The sequence below is a fragment of the Calidris pugnax genome, unplaced genomic scaffold, assembly GCF_001431845.1.
Source record: "Calidris pugnax isolate Ruff unplaced genomic scaffold, ASM143184v1 scaffold20, whole genome shotgun sequence".
Classification (NCBI taxonomy): Eukaryota; Metazoa; Chordata; class Aves; order Charadriiformes; family Scolopacidae; genus Calidris; species Calidris pugnax.
In genome coordinates, this window is record NW_015094510.1 from 29484169 (window position 1) to 29508469 (window position 24301).

General features: G+C 37.1%; 1 protein-coding gene across 1 annotated transcript in view; it reads right to left on the minus strand.

The window, feature by feature from the left end:
* Window positions 1-389: 389 nt before the first annotated feature.
* The window catches only part of AASDHPPT (aminoadipate-semialdehyde dehydrogenase-phosphopantetheinyl transferase), a 29947-nt gene continuing 6035 nt past the window's right edge, over window positions 390-24301 (minus strand). Inside the window, exons 3-6 of the mRNA XM_014965791.1 lie at window positions 9571-9692; window positions 8915-9076; window positions 5188-5265; window positions 390-1410 (exon numbers count right to left, since the gene is read on the minus strand). Coding sequence (XP_014821277.1) covers window positions 1252-1410; window positions 5188-5265; window positions 8915-9076; window positions 9571-9692 — 521 coding nt within the window. The 3' untranslated portion in view covers window positions 390-1251. The remainder of the gene's footprint in view (window positions 1411-5187; window positions 5266-8914; window positions 9077-9570; window positions 9693-24301) is intronic.

A 24301-nucleotide genomic window follows, 5' to 3' on the forward strand; every position in this document is an offset into this window, starting at 1 on the left:
TCTGCAGCAAACTCCAAAAGCTTGTATAATATTATAAAACTCATATCCTTCTCTCTCTAAACCTTTTCTTTATCTCCGTAATAAGGCATGGCTTCAATTGTTATACTACAAATAGATTCTTATTTAGTCAAAATACAGGGTGCAGCCAAGTTGTACACAAACTTGAATTCAATGAAGAGCTGTGTTAAACTGTAGGACAAAAATTAACTTTTTTTCGTTGTGAAAATCATTCCATTCAGTAGGACTCATTCTGTTCAGTATGTTTCTTTACGTTTAGATGGACCATAATGTATCTATGACTTCTAGAAAGAGAGTGATAGAGAATGGCACAAAATGGGATTTGTTTTGAAAAAGAATAGGAAATACTCTAAAGGTGCACTCAAGATCTATGGATTTTTTCCAGAAATTTTAATTCACTGCAGGACAAGAAAATATTCTGTCTTCAGATGTTACGAGACTATTTGGGAGAAGTAAATAGTTATATTTTGTTGTTTCCTCCCTTCTCTCCCATGACTTAGTGTCTAGGACAGTACAGATGTAAATGCAAATCTAGGAAAACTGAACTGCTGTTTGGCTCATTTATTGCTGAGGGAAAAATATACAAAAAGAACTGTTAAACATAAAATCCTAAGTTACACACAGGAAGCTTTAATTAACAAAGACTGTAAATGAAAAGGATGTGAAATATTTGTAAGTTAATTCCCTGCTTCAAACAAGTTTTGAACAAGACTACTAAGATTCAGACTTCTTCAGGCTGCTATGACACAAATACAAAGTGTTATACAAACACTTTCACCATATAGTAACAGCAAAAGAATTTGTACCAATTTTGGCTTTCTTCATTAATCTGAGAATAAAATTACTATTTTTGTAAAGGAAAAGGCAGTATCATAATTTAAGCTTCACCATAAATGAAGTATAGAAACACATTTTTATATGTTAAACTCTTGTTGAATAATCAACATTATTGTAACTGCTCCCTGTTCTTAGCATGGGAAATTATCAAGGTGTTAAGAACCACAGGCATGGAAAAGCAAAAAAGCATGTGGTCAGCTTAGACTGTTCACTCAGAATTCTTTCAGTGAGGAGATACGCATCTTCCTTAAGATATTGATAAAGAATGTCAATTTTAAAAAGGTGAAAAACAGACTCTTAGTTTAAATAAGGAAAAACGTTTCATTTACAGATGTAGACTTATTCCCACACTCCAGCATAACGACTTTGACAATTTTCTTTTTCTTACAAGTGTTCTTATCTTGAACGTGAATTCTGTTTCACTGGACTCTCCTGCTTAGAACAAAAATTATCCCAATATGCAGAATCCTCAGGTGCGACTGGAATACCAGATGCAACTAAATCTTCAAAAGTCAATAATGTAAACTGTGGTCGGTCAGGCTCCGTGGAAGATACCTACGGAAAATGCATATTAGTATTACATGAATCAATAAATCTCAATTTTCCTCCTGCAATATTCCCTGTGCAGTTTAAACTACACATTACTTACTGAAGAAGAAAGAAAATATTCCAGTTGAGACCAATGTCACTGTCCCCAATTTAGGCTATACAGTAACTAATAGAAGCACGTAATAGGCAACACAGGAAAAGCATGTTTTCCTTTGAAACTCAGCTTAGAAAACTGAAGAACGAGGGATACAGCATGCTGTAAATACCACAGAATGAGTGTTTAAGTCCAGAAAAAAGGAAGAAAAAACCCTCAAACAAACACAAACTATATTTCATTCTCCAGCAGACATGATTATTTGAGATGATAGCGTGACGATTTATTCTACTAGAGGGGTGCCTGGGCATATTCTTTAATACCAGCAATCACTGAGGTTTTGCATGCTTCTCTTCAACTCATGTTATTTAAGGACAAAAGTGGCCACAATCAATCCACAATTCCCTGTGTTAAATCCAGATTAAATGCAGAATAAGATATTAGAGACAAGACTGCCATGGTCTGTGTTAGTTCCATCACTTAAAAAAAAATCTCATTTCAAGAAAAAAAAGGTTTGGTTTTTTGAGCACGTTACTGTGCAGGCTGCTGTATGCTATCTGCAACCGCAATTCTTTCCAGACAGCAGGGCAAATAATAAAGCTGCATGAATCGAACATGAATATAGCTGATCCTTCTAAATTTGGCATTTGTTCAAGCAGCATAATCTTCATGTTTAATATTTGATAGAATTCAGCAGGGCTAACCTGCAGAAGGGCTATTCCGTACATCACACAAACTGACACACCTTTGATGCAGGCTGAGGTACTGATAACTTCTTGGGGAGGGAATACTGATGTCTGGTAACCACAAAATGGCTGAGATCGGAAGGGAGCTGTGAAGGTCACCTGGTCCAACACCCCTGATCAAGCAGAGTCCCCTAGAGCCAGTTGCCCAGAACCATGTCCAGACAGCTTTCGGGTATCACCACAGATGGAGACTCCACAACCTCTCTGGGCAGTATCAGTCACCACAGTGAAAAAACGCAAACAGAATGTTTTCTGAAGTTCAGAGAGAACCTCCTGTGTGTCAGTTTGTGCCCATGGCCTCTGGTCCTGTCACTGGGCACTAATGAAAAGATCCTGGCTCTGTCTAATTTACACCCTCCCTTCAGGTATTTAGATACGTTACTAAGACACCCCCAAGCCTTCTCTTCTCTAGGCTGAACAGTCCCAGGTCTCTCAGCTTTTCTTTATAGGAGAGATGTTCCAGTCCCTTAATCATATTTGTGGCCCTTCACTGGACTCTCTGCAGTATGTCCATGTGTCTCTTGTACTAAAAAGCTCAGAACTGGACACAGGTGCAGCCTCACCAGTGCTGAGTAAAGGGGGACGATCACCTCCCTCAACCTGCTGCCAATAATTCATCTAATGCAGCCCAGGATACCATTAACCTTCTTTGCTGCAAGGGCCCATTGCTGGTTCCCATTTAGTCTGGTGTTCACCAGGACTTCCAGTGCCTTTTCTGCAAAACTGCTTAAAGCTGGGTTGCTCCTCCCCAAGTGCAGGACCTTTCACTTCTCGTTGTTGAACTTCATGAGATTCCTGCTGGACCATTTCTTCAGCCTATCAAGGTTTCTGTGGATGGCAGCATGACCCTCTGGCATATCAGCCACTCCTCCCAGTTTTGTTTCACCAGCAGATTTGCCAAAGGTACACTGCCCATCATCCAGATCATTAACGAAGATGTTAAACAGGACCAGATCCAGTTTTGACCCCTGGATACATGGCTAGTTATTGGCCTTCATGCCACTGACTACCACCTTCTGGGCTGAACCGTTCAGCCAGTTTTCAGTGATCCTCCCTGTCTGCTTATCCAGTAGTACATCAACATTTTCTCTAGGAGGATCTTATGAGAGACAGTGTCAGAGGTAGAAGGTACTGAAGTCCAGGTAGACAATATCCACTGCTCACCCCTCATCTACCAGGCCAGTCATTTCATTGTTGAAGTTTACCAACTTGGTCAAGCATGACTTTCTCTTGATGAAGCTACACTGACTAGTCCTGATGGTTTCTTTGTCCTTGATGTGCCTGAAAATGGTTTCCAGAATTAACTGCTCTGCCACCTTTCCAGAGATCAAGGTGAGGCTGACGCACCTGTAATTCCCTGGGTTCTTCTTCTTGAAGGTAGAGTGACATTTGCTTTCCTCCAGTCTTTGGGTACTTCTGCCAGTCACCATGACCAACCAAAGATCATGGAGAGTGGCCTTGCAATGACACCTAGCAGCTGCATCCCCTAAGGGCTCATGGACTTATGTATGTCCAATTTGCTTAAGTATTCCCTGACCTGACCCTCTTCCACCAAGGGTACATCTTCCTTGCTCCTTTCCCTCTCATCTCTGGGATCTGGGGTTCTTGAAGGTCAGTCTTGCTAATAAAGACTTTTTTTTACAGTTCTGTTAGAGAGACGGCCACTTTCATTTCCTCCGCATTCCTATTAGGAGTTCTGAAAAGGCATAATGCAATAGTACAGAAATTTTCACTGCATTTCCATATTGGGGAGTCACAGAATGCTCACTTGTCCCATTTAAAATGACCTTTTTTCAGTGAATTGAGATAATGAAATTTAGGTCATCACAAATTTAGACAGTGGACAAGTATGCCTTTGAGACTTTCCTCGATTGAAAGACTTGTTATCATAACTCGATACCATGTCTATTCTTTCTATGATAATTCTAAGGTGTGTGACAGTGATATATTTGAGCACTGATTTACCACAGTAAATCCTCAAAGACAGTTTATATCTCTTTTTTTTTAAGCTAACCAACACTAGTTAAAAGGTCTGCCCCTCTGTGTTATCTATGAGCAAAGACTCAGACTTTATGACCATGATAAGATTGGTGCATGAGCACTTTCATCCTTTTATCCACTCATATACTAATTATTGTTTTTCTAGTTCCTGGAAGACTCTTTGTATCTGCATAACAGAGAACAACTAACCCATTTTCTTGTGAACAACTAAAACACCACAGACAAACCTGGCAATTTGTCACACTTCCCCTTGCTGACTGTCTGGCTATTTTGGCTACAACTTGCCAGTCTGCCTCAAATTTGACTTTTATTGCTATTTTCATGACAAAGTCTTTGTTAAATTGCACAGAAAATCCTGAAAAGCTTTTAAACAGCTTTGTTGCTTCTCTCAATAAAGAGACCACATGGAATGAAGACTAACACTGCTGTTCTTCCCATCTGTTGGTTGTTGTTGCTTGTCTCAAGAGTTATCTTGTCATAATGGTGTTTGGGAGATGGATCTGCTGTGGGCTACATACACTGACAGTCCCCCATTAAAATCAACTTGGTGAGGTGCTGTATTAGTTTAGCAGTTCAGATTGGTTCACTGTCTCTGTTTCCCTCTGTGAAAACCATCTTTCCCACAAAAGTATTAGCAGACTGACAAAAATCACCTGATCTTCTTTTAAATGAACGCACTGAACACCGGGACACATACATTCCAGATTTGACATTACCCGTTACTGTCCTCTGAAACCATTTTGCCCTCCCGGACCTTTCCTGAAACAGGCACAACAGAACTAGAGATAGCAGTTCAGGAACAATCTGGTTAATACCGTGCTTAGGATAAGCTTTCTCCTTGGCCCTGCATCTGAGATAACAAACTTTTAGCAGCAGCATCAGACTAAGTTTATGTACACATCATTAGTTACCAACACCTGAAAACATTTCATAATTTCTTACATTGGAATGCTTCTGCCCAAATCCCTCCTGTTTCCCGAGAGCCACGGCAACATGATGATGGTCATCTAACCGGGTTTCCTAGTAAAGATGAAAAATGGCAATGTAGATGCATTTTCTTTACTCTGCTTCCAGCAAAGGCTATATAAATGTTTAGAATATGATTCAGAACAATAGTGGAAAATCATTTAGAATAATTAAAAATAATGACATTCAAAAAGCAATAGTCCTTTTTAGGAGTTTTGTTGGAGAGCTCAAGGATGCAAATACATTAAAAAGTTAGCAGGGCTAAACTGGTTACTACAGGTTACCACCATCTCACCCCTGTGCAGATTCAGGTTTGTGACTGTAGCATCCCTTTATCAGTCCCTTCTAAGTCACAACCCATATAACCCATCTTAGCTATCTGTTTTCCAATTAGATGAACTGTGAATTTCTGGGAGGTATTCTGAAAAACAACGACGTAAGTGTAAACTTAAAGCAATTATTCTCTCACTCTTGGCTTCAGACAGCGTGTCAAATCGCAACTTTAGATTTCTGACACGGCAGTCTGAGCACTGCTCTCTGTAAATACAAATCAATTCTCCTCAAAAAAAGTTTTTAGATATATAGCTATATATTTAGTTATATAGTTTATCTATTTAATAGTTTTGTTTATAAGAGTCTTCCTCTAGAAAGGCTAGGAATTCATCCTGAGCAATTAATCTCAGAAAAAACCCCACTTTTATATACTGTTTCTGAATGTTTATTCTATAGTCAACTCATAATCCTGTTGGCTTTTTAAAATATAAACATATATATATATACATGCATGGGAAATAATGGTTTTTTTGTTTCTTTATCCAAAAATTTGCACACAATTTCTGCACAAACTTTCTAAAATGGAAGTCAAAAATAACAAGAATTTTACCTAGAAAAATGAACAATTTAGTTATCATCATTAATCTCAAAATCAGCTAGTAGTCTAAATATTTTCCTGGGAGTTACTACTAGACCTCCAATTTCCACTTCTTTGAGAAACAGTCTAATTGCACCATATTATAATAAAAGAAAGCATCATGATGTCCTATTTCCTCAGACAGGTTGTTAGTTGCCCTTTTCTTCCTCTTTTAATCTAAGCAAAATGTCTTTTAAAACAATACTGTCAGTCTGCATTAGGCTTCTCTACGGTTTATCAACTATATAGGATTTCCAGGATTTCAGTTGCAAGAATACCATTTCTGTGATTCCTAAACAGCCCTGTATATAAGAAAAAAAGTGCCAAGATGCTCAGCTCAGATCTGCTCAGCCCAGCTCAGCCAAGACAGCAGCTGCTGTAGCCGTGTGTAGCAGCAGTACAACTGCAAGCCTGGGAGACCTGACTGGCAAAGACGTGGGTGTCTTGGCGGATAGATAGGTGCTGGTGTGGGAGTAGAACTGTGGTTTCACTCTGACCTCTTCAGCACCAAAACTGTGCCTATTTGACAGATTTAGCAGTGATTTGTATCCCTCACCTACTTAAAAATAAAACAACAGGCTCATGTTGTTGTATCTTTCTGCAAAACGCTAGTAAGAAAATGACTATTTCAATTCTGTCTAAATTGGGACAAATAGTTAATGCATATGAGAAACACCAACAATCCTGCAGTGTAATAGGTATTTCACATGACTCCAAGAGTTATAGGTGTACTTACTATAAAGTATTTTACCAGCTTTTTCATTCCTTTACTGGAGTACAAGACTGCAAATAAGTCAAGCATAAAGAATGCTACCTCAGGTTTGATGAAATCTAACCATTTGTACCCATCATGCAAATTTCTATAACTTCCTCAAAAATAAAAAAATACTATGAAAATTTAGGTGTTTCATCAAGTGTTGCTAAATAATTTATATAGTTCTAAGGTGGCAGTGTTTTGTGTTTGTCTAGATGGAAAAATGACTACATCCAGCTTTTAATCACTTTATTTCCCCACCTTCTTTCATTTTTTGCATGTCCAAGAGGTTAAAGACTGATCAGAACAGAGGGCACAGCACATTCAGCAGTGGCCTGTATCTGCAGTCAGAAGTCTGCAAACAAGCATGTTGCAGCTTTAAGCTAAACACACAGAAATTTCTTTTTCTGAAGTGAATTTATGTATTTTATTACTTCTTGTTTGTGCAACTAACACATGTTATAGGTAAGGTCTTCTACATATTGTTAATAAAATCATTTTTTATCAGCTTAAAGCTGCATTTAACAGGCAGCGACTCTTTAGAAAACGGGACTGTTCTCCTGCAGAGGGCCTGCCCAATGGACAACAAATTCAGAAGGTTCCACCCACTTACTTCACCTATCTTCTGTGGTCACAGAAAAGTTTTCAGCATCTTACGATATAACATAACAAAATATGCCCTTTATCTTATCTTCGCTGCTTCAGGGAAATGTAAATGTAAACCAAATAAAGAAGGGAAGAAGATCTTTCTTGGCCCCTACTATCGGCCAGCAAAAACCTTAAGGTAAGGAGTTAATGAAACATACTGAAATCATAAAAAAAAGGGCACCAGCTTGCTTCCCTTTTCATCTGGAGATATTGCTATACTAGTTTATATAATAAATCCAAGTTCTTAAATGGAAATAGAGGATTAAACAAAAAGAGAAAGATGACAATCATACAGAGTTCCTCTGAGGTAAAGAGTATGATTTTTTAAGATTCCTCTCTATAAACCAGAAAAAATATAATGGATCAAAATTTGTTTTTCTCTACACAGAATCAAAGCGTTACTAGAGCTGTTGAAGCTACAGGCACACTGAGACTTATAATGACCTCATTTCAAAGGCTCGGCAGAATGATGTGTCTGGGTTTCAAATCATTCTGGATTCACTCAACAACGGACAGCTTATAAGGAAACTGAACCTTCCCAGCCAGCAGAACTGATTGCTGTGTGAATCCAGTTGCTTTAGCCAGTCTTAGAAGTTTTCATTCCTGTTTATTCCAGGATTAACTTCTCTTACTGAGGGTGAAAGACTCCCTTACAGTTGCATACCAACAACAAATTTGTTTCAAATTGACCCAGGTAATCTCAGTTTGAAATTCATACTCTGGAAGCAATGTATTTGCATATAGCCAAACCAACCAAATATAAATATATATATATATCTGTAAAAAACTATATATAAAACTCAACATTCATGTAGAAGATTGAGCCCAAACTCATATTTCAATTAAGCAATGGCAAGTTTTTTGCATCTCTCCATTTCCACAGACAGCAGCCAATCGGCGCACTGGAACTCCAAATCCACAAAAGCATGTTTCTACCAGCTTGTATGGACAAGAAGAAAGAAACCCCAAGGAGCTGAAGACACCTTTGCCATTTTGAACATTTAACATAAACACTAAGGGGGCTAATCACTAGTCCCATTCTAGACCAACTGATGAAGAAGTGTCAGACACTGTTCAGAAGTCAGCTCTGGATATGCTTCAGTGAGCTTCCTGCACACCCTGGAATGAGCACCATACACTGCAAGAAATATAAGTCCGGGAACAGAAAAACTAAAAAGCCATTACAATGAATATATCTTGTGATCATCAAAAATACTTTAAACTGCTGCAGATTTATAACCTAAGTTTTGATTGATATATGTTCAATGTGTTCATTCATACAGAATGAAGTGTGAAGCTGCAATTCAAAAAAAAACTTAGATGTGTAATAGAACCATAGGGTGTTGAGACTGTTTATCATTATTGAAAAAACCGATTTGAATATATCTTACCTCAAATGTCCACTCTTCTTCTTTATCTCCATCCAGAAGCATTTTTGTCTCCTTATACACCTTCCCTATTTCCAGTTGCAGTGGGGACACATTAAATTCAATTCTTTGCAAGTTAAAGCCAATTCCAACTCCAATAGCCTTTAAGAAGCTTTCCTTTAAGGCCTAAACCAGAGAGTAAATATATTTTATTCACACTGGTTGCTTTCAAACTGTTCTATAAACTTTACTTCTGAGCAGACACTGTAGACCAAATAAATTTAATATTTGTACTACTGTAAATGTCAGGGTAGAGTGATGCAATTATAAAAAGTTATCAGCATTGTTAATACCTGGCCTAACTTGCTGCATTACAACGAACATGCAACCAGAATAACTAAGGGGCACACACAGCCACGGACCCTTTACCTTGTTCTGGGTACGTGTTTAAAACTAGTCATAAATCCTTCTAGACATGTCAGCTGTACTATGCTTCTAAAGTTATTCTGACATGAAAAGAATCACTAAAATATAAAATCCATTAAAATATTATCTCCACATGAACACGTTACTATAAAAATTATACAATTTTACTATAATGAAAATAATAACCAAATATATCAAAAGAGAACATGCAGGTTATAGCATTGCAGTCTATAAACAGGAAAAAAAAGTATTACCCAGTGCCGATAAAACATATCCAGCTGCATCCATTCATTACCCATGGAGTTGATTATACCCCACTCTGTTTCAGTAAACTGTCGATTCATGATGCGAAAGAAATTTGGTATTGAGCTACTACCTATAAATTAGAAAGAGATATTTACAGAAATTTTAATAGAGTAGTAATAATAAGCGAATGAACTACCTCATTTTATTGCTCTAGAAAAAACTCATTAAAAAAAATAATTATGAACCAACTCTGCTCTACAACCTGAATTTATATAGCCTCAAAACAGTGATGCTGGTGATTATTCAGGACACGGTATGAAAAAAGCCAAACATTTCTATAGCAGAACAACTGCATTAAAAATGTGAAATGAAAGTCATAAACATATTATGTATTTTCATCATTCTCTAAAAAGGAAAGCATTTAACCAGTGCTGATTTTATATTGAAAAAATTATATTCAGCTACAAAAGTAGCATGTACAGTCTGACATCTGACAGTTTGATCTAGTAACATTTGATAAAACAGCATGCTGTTTGTCAGAATTCATCAAGCTATTCTGCCTCCTGCCCTTGGATCTGGGATACAAAAGAAACACTTTTTTAAGAACATGTAGAAATACAATCTCCCAAATATCACATGCATATTAAGCCTTTTGGACTTATTCTGCAAGAAAAATGGTGGTAGGGAGATGTCCATAATTACAGTAAGAAAAATATCAAGGAAGAAAATCAACCATCAAACCTTCAAATCCTTAGATTAAATTTAAGCCTCCTCTAAAAATATGCACTGCTGCTGTGTGTGCAGCAGCTCTTCAGGGGCTACACCACTTTCTCCCACAAGTCCAAATTTACTCTGTAGAAGACACTACAGAACATGTAGTTATATTGATCAATGGCATTTCTATAATACACTGGAAGCTATGGACCTCATTACACACTTGGCTAATCACCCATGGCCTGTATCATTAATCAGCATACCATGCAATCTGTCCAACAGGGCTTACAGCTGGCTAAACAGACAATGGCAGAAAGCAATCTTTTTTCTTTAGTAGGGATAATAAAAATCTGGATAGAGACAATTCCACATATTGAGACAAATATTTTCATAGGTTATGCAATGTTCTTATAAAAAGAAAATATTAGTCATATTTAATCCAAAACATAGTCTCCCCTCCCAATACCACACTACTTTTAGGAACCCATCAATAAATAACTGCTTAACAAAGATGCAGATTCTAACCCTAGCTCTGCACTGATTCTTTGAGCGACTACGGACAAGGAACTTTTCTCCTCTACACTGTTAGTCACCATCTTAAAGCAGGGATAAGGGTATTAACCCTTCTCTATAAAGTTGTTGTCTTCTACAGGTATCTAAACACTATATAAAATCAGGTATTGGCAGCAGTAACAATTGATCTGAATGAACTAATGTCACACTAAAGCACACATTCAGGTTTCCTGACAATTTTCAGATCATAATGCGAAGTGTAATCTGACATACACATCACACTAGACACGGCAGTGACATTTCAGAAATGCCCTCAATTTCATTTATAGACTAAAGCAAAGAAAACATCTTAAGACAGAAATTTTATTGACAGTTGCAGTAGTGAGCTAATGGAATGAATCAGAAGCATCTAAGGACAGAAATAACTTTTTTTCTCTCTGGAGAAAATGATGATACTGAAAAAGAAAGGCAACCACATTGTCAAGTACATTTTGATGGATTACCAAGGCAAATGAAATATCCATCTAATTAGACAATCCAACTTCCCCAAAACAATGAAAAACAACAGAAAAAAAAAGTTCAACTTGGAAAAAGATTATTGTCTTTCAACTCTCTGAGTTTTTATGGCCCATTTTACGATCAGATAACTGTCTTAACACCTGCTCCAAACAATCCACTTACTTCTTTTCTTTTTCTTCTTCTCTCAAGTACTTAAGACAACAATGGTGAGGCACCAGACTCTACTGGTGATTCAATCTACAAAACATTCAAGAATGTCCTGGTTTAGCCTTCCTTCTTCATTACTTTCTGAGAGTCTTCTTGCTTTCAATAACCCATGGCTATTCACACTACCAGAGAAGACTATCCAAGACCATCCACGCTGCACTACCTTCACACCTAGAGGCATACAATGCCTCCTGCGTTGTCAGTCCTTCCGCCATCCAAGCTTTATCATGCATGGTGAATACACTCAATACTTAAACTGTTTAGTATACCAAGTGTTTATCAAAACCATATGCTACTGGTTTGTTACTCTTTACTTACCCCTTTTTTTGTTTCAGGTTTCTTCAACTATTCAGCTACTCTTCTCGACACTAATGTTCAGATTTACACGGTACTTTCCCCTCCACTCCAGCCATCTGTCATGTCCCTTGTCTGAAAAACTCAGGCACCTCTTTCTCCTGAACTGCCCTCCCCTCCTGTTTCCCTCTAAATACCACACAGTTGCTTTGCTCTGTGGAATGGATCAGATTAGAGGACTATTATTCTCCACAAATTACAAAGTACCACAGCATGCCTAGTCCATTTCCCCAATCAATATCAGAGAAAGACAGACTCAGAGAATCCTGGAAAAACTGGGAGGGGTGCCTGAAACACCAGAAGGCTGTGGTGCCATTCAGTGAGACCTGGACTGGCTGGAGAGTTGGGCAGAGAGAAACCCAAAGAAGTTCAACAAGGGCAAGTGTAGGATCCTGCACCCATGGAGGAATAACCCCCTGCACCAGTACAGGTTAGGGGATGACCTGCTGCAAAGGTCCTTGGAGACCTTGGAGTCCTGGTGGACAAGTTAACCATGAGCCAGCAATGTGTCCTTGTGGCCAAGAAGGCTAATGGCATCCTGAGGTGCATGGCCAGCAGGTCAAGGGAGGTCATCTTCCCCACCTGCTCTTCTCTGGTGAGATCACATCTGTAGTACTGTGTCCAGTTCTGGGCTCCCCAGTTCAAGAAGGACAGGGAACTACCAGAAGGAGTCCAGTGAAGGGCTACAAAGATGATCAAAGGAATGGAGCACCTCTCTTATGAGGAAAGGCTGAGAGAGACCTGGGTCTGTTTAGCCTGGAAAAGAGAAGACTGAGAGGGGATCTGATCAATGCTTATAAATATGTAAAGGGCAGGTGTCAAGAGGATGGAGCCAGACTCTTCTTAATGGTGCCCAGTGACAGAACAAGGGGCAACAGACTGTAGCTGGAACACAGGAAATTCCACCTCAACATGAGGAAAACCTTCTTTACTTTGAGGATGACAGAGCACTGTAAGAGGCTGCCCAGAGAGGTTGTGGAGTCTCCTTCTCTGGAGATATTCAAAGCCCCCCTGGATGCGTTCCTGCCCAGCCTGCTGTAGATGACCCTGCTTTGGCAGGGGGTTGGACTAAGTGATCTCCAGAGGTCCCTTCCAACCCCTACAATTCTCTGATTCTGTGAAATAAAGCCAAGACAAAGAAGGTTTTATAAGGATTATCAACCTGACAAATTATTCTTAGAAGTACTTTTAAAAGTTTCAGAGGATCTTCCCCAAGACTTGCAAAGTATTCACCACAAAAATGACACAACATGATAAATACTCTCATAAACATAGTCAGGTTTTAGCTTTACCTGAAGGTAAAGTTGAAAGTCTGAAGACTTTTATTAAGTAACTTCTCCACAAGATGTTATCAACTTTCTAATAGAAATTTGGCTGCAGTGTACATGTAGGTCTGGATGCAGGTGGAATTCTGGTACATAAATGCTCTAAAATCCTTAAGTGCATGCAAACTTTAGTATTTTTCTAAGAGCAAATTCTAAGAAAATTCTCTAAAAAGATCTATGAATTGGAGAAGCATGATAAAAAGGAACTGACAGTAAAAACTTGAAAAACAGATTCTCTGAAAGAACGAATGCTTTTATTGTAATGCACTCATATACTATAAATACTTCCAGAAACACTTTGTCTTTACATTTTCAATGATCAACGAGAAGGCCAGACACTCATTGAAACTTACGTAATTGTACTGCTGTTTCTCATTTAACTCACAGCACTAAACAAAAAGGATTCTGTTAAGATACACCTATGCAGGTTATAGAAAACTGCACATCTGAACTGTCTGTGCTTCTAAACATCCACATACCAACAAGCTCCAGAGCAGATGCCACACAGCTGGGTTCACACAGTACCCAGCCCTTGCTTGTATAATCCAGCACTCCTTTCCCAGTGTTCAGGGTTATTAAAAAAAACACTTCAACACTGAGCCAAAAAATTAGCTGGGGATACAGCTATGTGGAAAAATTTAACTGAAGCACTCAAAACTGCATTTCAAGTATCCCTTCTTGTAAATCGTATTTACAGCTTCTGAAGAATTGGAATTTAGATTCTGATTCCAATAAATGCAATATACTTAAAGCAGCCTTATCCATCTCAGTGGCAAAGTGAGATTCCTGTAACACACAAGGTGTGCACTTCAGAAAAAATATTTATGTATGTAAATTACTTATTTAAATTGATGAGCATAAAGAGCACAATATTTATCTGACTTGTGAAGCATCTGTCTAGGTGAGGGTTTGTAACTGAAATGGAATAAATTCAGTTTTGTGATTTTAGGAATATATAAGAGATATAAGACCTGTTTTCATATGAGATTTCAAAAGTAAGTGGAGTTGGAAGCAGAGAAGAACAGGAAGCTTGTTCCACAGATGGTTCATGATTAATGGGAAAAGATATGTGTCCCCATCAGCTATTAAAAACTGTTTGAAAGAACAGTCATTCACCTTTTGCAGGTTTTCTTTAAGAGAAGAAAACCTGTGATAGGAGCAGATCTATGAAAATGCTGGCTAAAATGCTTCAAAAAAAAAGAAATGAGAAAACTGCTGATTTAGATTCTATAGGGAATTGAGGGAATGCATTTCAGCAGACAGAAACACTGAGCCAATGGCACCAAAGTTATTAACATGACAAGGGAGTGGGAGGGTAGGGATGAGATTTTTGAAACATGAAACCGAACTTGCCTGGGTGGAGGGGATTAATGAAAATAAGCTCCACTGTAACTGAGAGTTTTCTTGCTTTGAAATTTATTGTATTGATTACTGTAAGTATCCTGTCAAATATCTAACAATATCTCTTTTCACAACTACCCTCAATACCTTAAAAATAAGATTTTTATTTAGTATGGAAGCCTAATCATAAAAATGTTAAAGACACTTTTTCTTTTCAGAAACGCATGTATCTGTTCAGTCATCAACCAAATAATTTCACTACAAACCATATGAAAATCTAAGTTAACAGCTACAAATTTTCAACTTCCAATGCTTTGTATAGATAATTCTTACTCGCCTATGCCACTTAATTTCCTAACTCAGAGTTAATAAACTGTTCAAAATTTACACAGCTTCTTTTCAAGAGAACCTGGGAAACAAACTTTAATTCTTTTTAATAGCGAGCAGAATTATATCACCTTTTTTCCTCTCACTTGAAGAAAAACATTTTCATTTGTGTATGTTTTTACAGTTCACTCCTTTTCTCACCTTTACACAAATTGTTGTGCATTCTTTCTGTTTGCATTTGTTCGTAATAGCTAATATTCTGACCGTATTTCTCTACTGTAAACTCCACGCTTGAAAAATTTTTGTTACAAAGCATGACATTCTAGATATTGGAAGCAATTTTTGTTTTTACTTTGATCATCTTCCTGAAAAGCAAGAGTCAACTTAGTAAACTCTTAGTAAATTTAAAACTCTTAGTAAATTTAATCAAAACATACTATAGCTTCTTTTCATAATATCCAATTAACTGACAACAATTTGTCCCAGTATCTGATTGCCTAAAAAATACAAACCACTATGTTCATTTGCATTAGAACAATTGACTGGATGGTTTAGCCAACAGAGGAAAGGCATCCAGCAAATCCCTGACCAGTTCCTCCAGTTGGTGTCTAAATTAGCTTGATATTCACAAGAGAAGCTAGAGGTTTTACCCTTGAGACCAAGATATACTTTCACTGATTTTTCTTTAAGCTACAGATACTTAAGTCCCACACCCCTACTACATCATAATGCAGATTTGAAAAAAGAGTAGTTTACATAAATATTAAATGTAAAATTAACACAGCTGTGAAGGCAATACATTTCTTACCTATATACAGCTATTATTCCATGCTAATGAACTTTAAAGCACATTCGATCTCTAAAAGTGTAATCTGAGTAATCCTTCAAAAATTTTCTTCCATGCATTTAAAAAAACAATCTAAACCAAATGTTAAGTTTTTAAATTAAATTAAAAATACACAATACCCTGGAAATTTCAAGAAGAGTGAGGAGAAGAAATAGTGAGCAATACTGGAAAAGAGTCCAATAGTAAACCTGCTATATACAGCTAAGTGTGCTTTTGTGTGCACACTTTGGATTTTTTTTACAGAACCATTTACATTGAAATATATAATCCCATCTTTTCCACTGCAATGACAACTAGGTATTTTATTTATTTTTATTCATTTTTATTTATATTTATTTATATTTTGTAAAGACTAGGCCAAAAATCTGCTTTGCATTTTCCCTGTAAAACAGCAAAACCTCAGACCAGATATAAAAGATTGATTATAAAAAGATGGAGGAGTGAGGAACAAGAAAAAATAGTATATTCCTTAGTCCTATTTGAGAAGATGCTCTAGAAAAAGTAAATAAATATGGTATAATTTTTTCCCATTTTTCTACCTGATGAAAAAAGCCAAACAAGCTGCCTTTGTAGGAAGATAAAAGACAATCACAATTAAGATCCATGTAAATTACAATACTATTAATAGTGAAGATTACCATCGCTAGGGCTAATGCAGAAACCTTCATGCTGGTGTTTTGTTTACAGCTACAAACATCAGGTCAATCATAAGTCAGCTTTGGTAATACAATACACTCTTAACAAAGGTAGTAACTGTCCTGTTGTACCTGAAGTTATTAAAACTATGGCATGCCTTCTCAAAAATAGTGAGTAGATAATCAACCCTCCTCACTTAAGTTTTTACAGTCTTCAAATTGTTTTCGTCAGATACTGACTAACTAGCTTATATTGTACTGTGTTCAGTTTTAGGCCCCTCACTACAGGAAGGACACCCTGAAGTGCTGGAGCGTGTCCAGAGGAGAGCCACCAAGCTGGGGAGGGGTCTAGAGAACAAGTCATATGAGGAGAGGCTGAGGGAACTGGGCATGTTGGCAGAGGAAATGGTCTGAAGTTGTGGCAGGGGAGGTTTAGACTAGATATTAGGAAGAATTACTTTACTGAGAGAGTGGTCAGGCACTGGAACAGCCTGCCCAGGGAGGTGGTGGAGTCACCATCCCTGAAGGTATTTAAGAAACGTGTAGACATGGCTCTTCAGGGCATGCTCTAGTGCCCAAGATTATTGGTTTGTGGGTGGGTGTGATGTGGTGGGGTGTTGTGTGTGGTGTTGGGTTTTTTTTGTTGTGGGTTTGTTGTTTTTTTTTTTTGTGGTTGGACTCAATGATCTCAGACGTCCCTTCCAACCATGATGATTCTGTGATTCTGTGATTGTGGTCTACATCCAAACCTACGGAAATTGCTGCTAATTTATTGATGAACTAACCCCCTGGGAAAAACAAAACAAAACAAAACAAACCAACAAAAAACCAACCAACCAAACAAACAAAAAAACACAAAAAAAACCCCCCAAAAAACCCCAAAACAAAACACAAACAAGAAAACCAAACCCTGGAACACTAACAGACTGCTGATTGCCTTGAACTGCATGAAAGAAACGGGTCAGTGATCAAGAACTAATAACTGATTAATACTTTACTTTCAGATTTTAAACAGGCAAAGTGACAACGTAAAACACACTATTTGGCAAAATGAGCCACTGAAGTATGAACAGCTCAATCTACTTAATAACGTGAAACACAGGCTAGCTATAAATCCTGCAAACTAACAAAACGTATGGGATCAACATGTTTTAGAGCTGTGGGCTCTTGGGCTGACAATCCTTTTGGTGTAGGACACAAGCCATATTTGATCACGTTTTACTACCCCTAAAGGAAAACAAAGCAAACTGATACAGAGAAAACACTTCTTCCGCAACAGATGCCCAAGTCCTAATTGTTTATTAATACCAACTAACCCTTGTACAGATGTTTAGAAACTGACAACACAAGACAAATAATTAGATAGATAAATTACTAACTTAGAAGAACCAGACAGAAAATTAACAAAGCATGGTTTTTAAATCTATTAGCTCACACAGCTTCAGTGTGAATTGGAAATCGGATTTGCATTCTGTGACCTCTCCACTTCCTGCCAGTATCTCGCAATTCTCCCAGTGATATATATGTTAAACATCCATTCTCATCATGTAACTACTGATGATATGTTTTATCTTGGTGTACCTCAAGAAGAAGCATTAACTTTCAAATGTCAGAAAATTTGAAGTTGCCTCCTTTGAATTATTCAACATTTCCCAGATTGTTGGAAATGGAAAAGACATACAAAGACTGACAAAATTTGATAATGTTTGATATTTTCTCTGCAGTGAGGACTGTTAAGTCTTTGCAATATTAGAGAAACTGCTAAGGTTTCAATCACGTTACTGTGATTGGGTCTAACGGCAGTGATGACTATTTAACCAAGCTGCCCTGATAGTCAATGTTAAACAAAAGAAAGTAAAGAATCATAATGGATTAGATACATTACATACACACCTACAAATCCACACTGGAGAAATAGTAATTTTAAACCAGGTATGACTTGGATAAAAAAAAGCTGAAGAAAAGGCACAAGCTATTAACTGGATACCTCTTATCTGATCAATTTACAGCCGGGTAGTGCATTGTCTGCTACAGACACGTTTCTTGCCATTTGTTCTGAAAATACAAAAAATGCCAGATCCTCTCCAATTCTGTCCAGACTTCAGCATACTTTTACATGATCTTTCTATGCCAAACATTCAACTGGAAAATAGACTTGCCATTGAAGAGCTCATTGACATAATCCCACCTGAGTGCAAGACATGGTTTTAGCTTGCTTCTGAGTAGAAAAAATAAAAGTATTTTATTTACATAAATCTTAACCACTAAGATGACTCAGGAACCTCAAATTCCTTTAAGGAAATGTACTTATACCTAAACAGTAATAGCAAAAAAGATAATGAGCAGAAATAAAATAAGAAAGCCTGTCTTGTCTACGACAACAGTTATACCTTTTACTTCAGCTCTTTCCAAGAGGTTGTAGATACAGCTAGCAGAGCTCTAGGTAGCCACAGAATTGCAGCAAAAAGATAAATTACCTCATGAAAATGGCATTTTAATCAATTTTCCATTATGGAGCTTATCAAACAGTTTAAGCAATCATTCCATTTTGTCAGAACAGCAGGAACTTTAAACACTCATTTAAACACTCAGGTTACAACACATAACACTAAAAATAAACACAAAACCCCAAAATCTAAATAAATATAAAAATAGACTTTTTTTTTTAAAAGTCGTTATGATTGCGAATTGTGACGACACAACTACAAATGTAAAAAGAAAGTCAAAAAAGTCAAACATGCTCAAATCTCTTTAAGAGTAACAGACATTTAGAACAACACACGTTTTAATGGAGCTAGATATTCTTCTGTTACTCTTTAAAAAGACAACAAACACCTCAAGATGTTGCTTGTGTCACAGCACCCGCACATGAGATATGTACCTGCCCATCTACAGACTTACACTACGGTAGTACTACCAAGCCACCAGATCTCTCAAACATTTTACTACATTTTATGAAATAACGTACTAGAGGGCGTTTCTACACATAGAGAAAGCTTATATTGACTGAAACCATTGACAATTAATCCTTTGCTTAAAAATAAATATTTTAAAGAAAATTTACCCCATAATACCATCTTCTACTACCACTACTTGGGGGGTTGGACTGGATCATCTCCAGAGGTCCCTTCCAAACCCCATATCATTCTGTGATTCTATTCCCAGAAAACAGACAAGCAAAACCCCACTGCTATGAGGATGACCACCCAATATCAAAACTGGATCACTTTGTACATCCAGTGAAATCAGATTAACTCCCACACTGTACAATATAAAACATGTGTGTATGTACATATATATATCTATACACACAAATTCATATATATATATCTATGTGGAGAAGAGAAGGCTCTGGGGAGACCTTATTGCGGCCTTTCAGTACATAAAATGGGTCTACATGAAAGAAGGGGACAAACTTTTTGAAGGCCTGTTGCAATAGGACAGGGGGTAATGGCTTTAAACTGAGAGAGATTTTGACTAGATACAAGGAAGAAATTTTTTACAGTGAAGGTGGTGAGACTGCAACAGGCTGCCCAGATGTGGTAGATGCCCCACCCCTGAAAACAGTCAAGGTCATGTTGGACGGGGCTCTGAGCAACCTGATCTAGTTGGAGATGTTCCTGATCATTGCAGGCAGGTTGGACTAGATGACCTTTAAAAGTCCCTTCCAACCCAAATTCTATGGTTCTATGTATATAAAAAAGCATATATTTATATGTATATACATACATATATACACACATATACACATACAGTATGTATATATGTATAGCGGTGACGTGAGATGCATAGACTGAAATTTCAGCACAAGGGGGATGACACCCAGTTCTATCTTTGCATTGAATCAGTCTGACTGCAAAACAACATTATCCAAATGGTATCATTAGTGGTTGTGACTGAACCATGAAAGTATTAAGATAACACTAGCAGGAAAAGGTAGGTACTTCAGTGAAAACGTGATTTATAGGGAGAGAATACCCATTTCTAAGAAACTAGTACCACTGCAGAACCCAGGGGTGCATTGGGATGTGTATATTGGGATCTGCGCATATTGACAAAAGAGGGGGGAAAAAAAGCCAATTCTCAGCACCCAGGTCATCTGCATCTTCTATGTGTATTTGATTACATGATTCACACTTCCTAACACCTCCTTGATTTGACTAATGCAATTTTTTGCCCTCCTAGGAAGCTCTGCAACCTTAGAAAGCACAAGCTGATTCAGACTGAGCTCTTTCTCTGGAAGAGTCCGATGAGAGATCTTTCTTCTAAATTCGGTGTTTGCTGTGGAACTGGTCCTCAGTATTGAGACACACAGATTCTGGGACTACGTCCTTCCACACCATGATATCCTACTGAACAACAGGAGTTCAGTATGAACTGAATGAACAGTGAAGCTACTGAACAACAGATGGCAGAAGTCAGGACACTGCACAGAAGCCTGTCTCAGAGCATGAACCTCATAACCAGATGCAATAAAAATGTCCCTTATCATTTCCACACTTAAAACATCCCCAGTTCTGTGTATACACCATCCTCCCCTCTCTTCCCCCATCAAAATGAAGTCCAAAAATCCCCAAGATGACAGAAGTAGTATTAAGTGTTGTAAATTTGGGAATTAATCTCTCCTATATAAGAGTGAAAGTAACCACGTAAAAACATGCTTTAAAAACAACAAATTGTAAAGCCATTTGTTTGGCTTGCCAGCAACTGAAAGACTATTTGGCCCACTCGACAACTAAAACCCAGCATGTTTTGTTTGGTCTTCCCACAGAGAAAAGACAGCAGTCAGCGAGTCATTCAGCATGTTGTCCCCCTGCATCCTTTCCCCCTGTCAATACACAAATTATCTTTTGCATAGACCCGGACGAGCCGCTGCAGGAGCTGTCTTTTTTCCAGCCAAGGGGCTATACAAGAAAAGATGCAAGAGGAAGATAAATGTATTGCAATGTGGCAAAAGCAGAGCGTGGCCCACAGCTGAAAAGCTGATGAACTTCAATGGTACGCTTATGTCTACCAGTTATATCTACTCTTGTAGATACTATCTCCAAGTGTTTGCTATGTTTTTATTAAATTGGATTTTGCTAGGAAAAAGACACACATATTTAATACAAACCCCGGCAATTGTTATGAACAGACAGAAAAAAACTATACAGGGCAAGTAATTTTTTAATTCGGTACAAGATTAGATTTTCCATCAAAATACAACTCGGTGCATAACACAAGCATGAATTCATAGAATTCAGAGCATCAACCTGATATAAGGCAAGAAAATAGTAGACAAATACTACTGAAGTAGTGGAAGTCTCCTGGTCCTAAACTTCCCTAAAATCTGACATGACAGTGGCAACCTGTAACCTTCAGTGAGAAAATACAAAAATATTTTCCTTGTTAAAAATCAAAATATTTCTTAGAAAGGAAATAATGTCAGGGCAATCCAGCTGAAGCTATTCCTTTACAACTTCTGAGAGGAGATGTTAAACATTTAAGATACGTTTCTACCATTTCATCAGCCTAAACATCTGCAAATCTGTCTCTAAAACACTTCTCCCCAATCTGGAAACTAATAAGAACTCCAAACTGCATTTCTTGCGCAGACAACATCCAAATAAACTTCTCTTTTCCAACTCTTGCAAGAAATATACATATCTGCAGAGCTGAAGCTATTGGAAAGAGGCAGTGCTAGCAGGAAACTCCTCACAAAGTAAACGCTTAATACCTACGTAATAATTACTTAACCTTGGCCCTCCTGTCACATCTTTCTGCTAGACTTCCTTAATTTGGAAAGCCAAAGTTAATTATAATTAGTGCCAGCTGAGAAATAATTTTAGTTTCATTACAAAAACCAACAAACAAATCAATTCTCTTTAGCCCCTCATTTTGAATGTATAACTTAATCTCCCAGAAGACCAATTAAGGCATAAATTGTGATTATTGTAAATTCAGCGTGCAAAAGGATATTTTAGTGGAAAAAAGCCACACAACAAACCAAGACAAAAGAATCATTCTTATAGTTTTTCTTTGTTCCACCTCTTATTTTTACGAGAAGCTCCTGGTTTAAGTTTTTTGCTGTCTTAATTGTAAATTTATCCCTCATTTTAAACATACCTATTCTCCACAAATTCATTTTTATTATTCTACATTTTGCTATCAGTTTCTATTTTAATCCAAACAGATTTATGTTTTCCCATTAAAAAACAATAATAAAGGATTAAGATAGGCTTTTTAGAAAGAAACAGTTTCCTCTCAAAGAGGAATTTTTCCTTTCACAGTCTATCAAGCATTGGTGCTTAATTAATCACCAGAATGTCCAAGTTTTTACAAATGTGACGTAATTCCAGGTTAAAACAGTGTTAGAAATGTGACTAAACAAAGCACAATAATGAAATTCCTATATAAGATGTAATCTTTAAGAATATGTTTAAGTTGGCTGTTTCTTTCTATTTCCAAATAGAACAAGAATAAAGAAATTCTTCCCTGTTTACTCAGGTAAATGAAAGGGTGTATGACCACTGTGATTCTTTAGTTCAACAAGATTATTAGTTAGCCCTTTTAACACTACTTTACATCTAAAAATGATATGGTTTTATATTTATAAATTTTTATTTCATTAATTAATTAGAAGTAATATTTAGCCTAAATCCTTCATTAATTTCTTCATCCCAGACAGTGCGTCTACATATCTACAGCTGTTAGATATGTAGCAGTTACTATTAGCTAATAATTTGGCAATTAATTCTTGTAGTGAAAGATGCTGATTGCTGCTATGAGATTTACTGCAATAGAACAATAAAACCAAAAAAAAAAAACAGTTAAAACTTTGCTTCAGGCAAAGTTAAGGCACTATAAGGACAAAAACACTCCAAAGAACAACCTGTTTTGGCATTTCTTTTTAGGTCAAGAATTTCTTATTGCAAAAGACGAAAAGCAGCAATTAAAAAAGCATTACAACTTCAAAAACTTGAACATGGCTGCTAGATAAAAGACACAGCAAATATCTTAACTAAGATGTAGGTGTGCCTAACTCTCAATTTAGTTTATGACTACCAAAAGAAATGGCACAAAGTTTACAACTGGCTGGAGAGAGAAAGCTTTCTTCCACCAGCCAGACTGAAGCACGGTACTTAGGTTCTTGGTGTGGGACTTAGATACTCTGATTCACGTGTGACGTGTCTCCGATTTGAAGATCTCTATCATCTTTTGTATTATCTCACCTCAATGATGAAATAATGAAAACAAAAAGAGACAAATGAGTTAAGTTCTGTTCCTACTTCTTTGCCTCAGAGAAAAACAGTTTCAAGCCATCGGGTGTTTGCACATAATAACCTACTTTCTTAAAAAAGCATTTCAGAAAGTATTTTTAGATCAAATTAATGTTCTGTAAAATTCACATGCAGAAAATTCACCCTTTTGTGTCTTTTAATAAGCAAACCTAGCATAAGACCGAAAGATTAATGAGAAAAGCTAATTTTATTGCATGTCAAATATTTAATTCTGGAATTACATTGAGATTGGAGATGTCTGGATCAAAGTAACTGTAATGCAATAGCTAAGAAAGATTGCAGGCCGGTTGTGAAAGAACAGGAATGAACTGTTAATTTATTTACCTTTGTAATTTCATCTAAGCTAAAAAATTGTATTACTGAAAAGAAATTCACTTTCACAGCAGGAAAGCTCTTGAACCTGAGATCTAAACTTTTTTTAAATGCTCAAAGCAATCTTTATTAAGCTATAATTATTCCCTATGTCTCTGAAAATGTTCTACTTTATAGAGTTTAAGTGACTGGTAAATCAACATCCCACACACCACTTAAACCAAGTTGACACTTGTTGCAAAATTTCCTGTCTGTAAATTAAAAATCAAATACATTATCAGAAGCTGAGTTCTTCCACAGGAGATAGCATTACTCTGAGAATCCTTCACATTTTTTTGCGAAAGGGTTAAAAAAATTCCATGTGC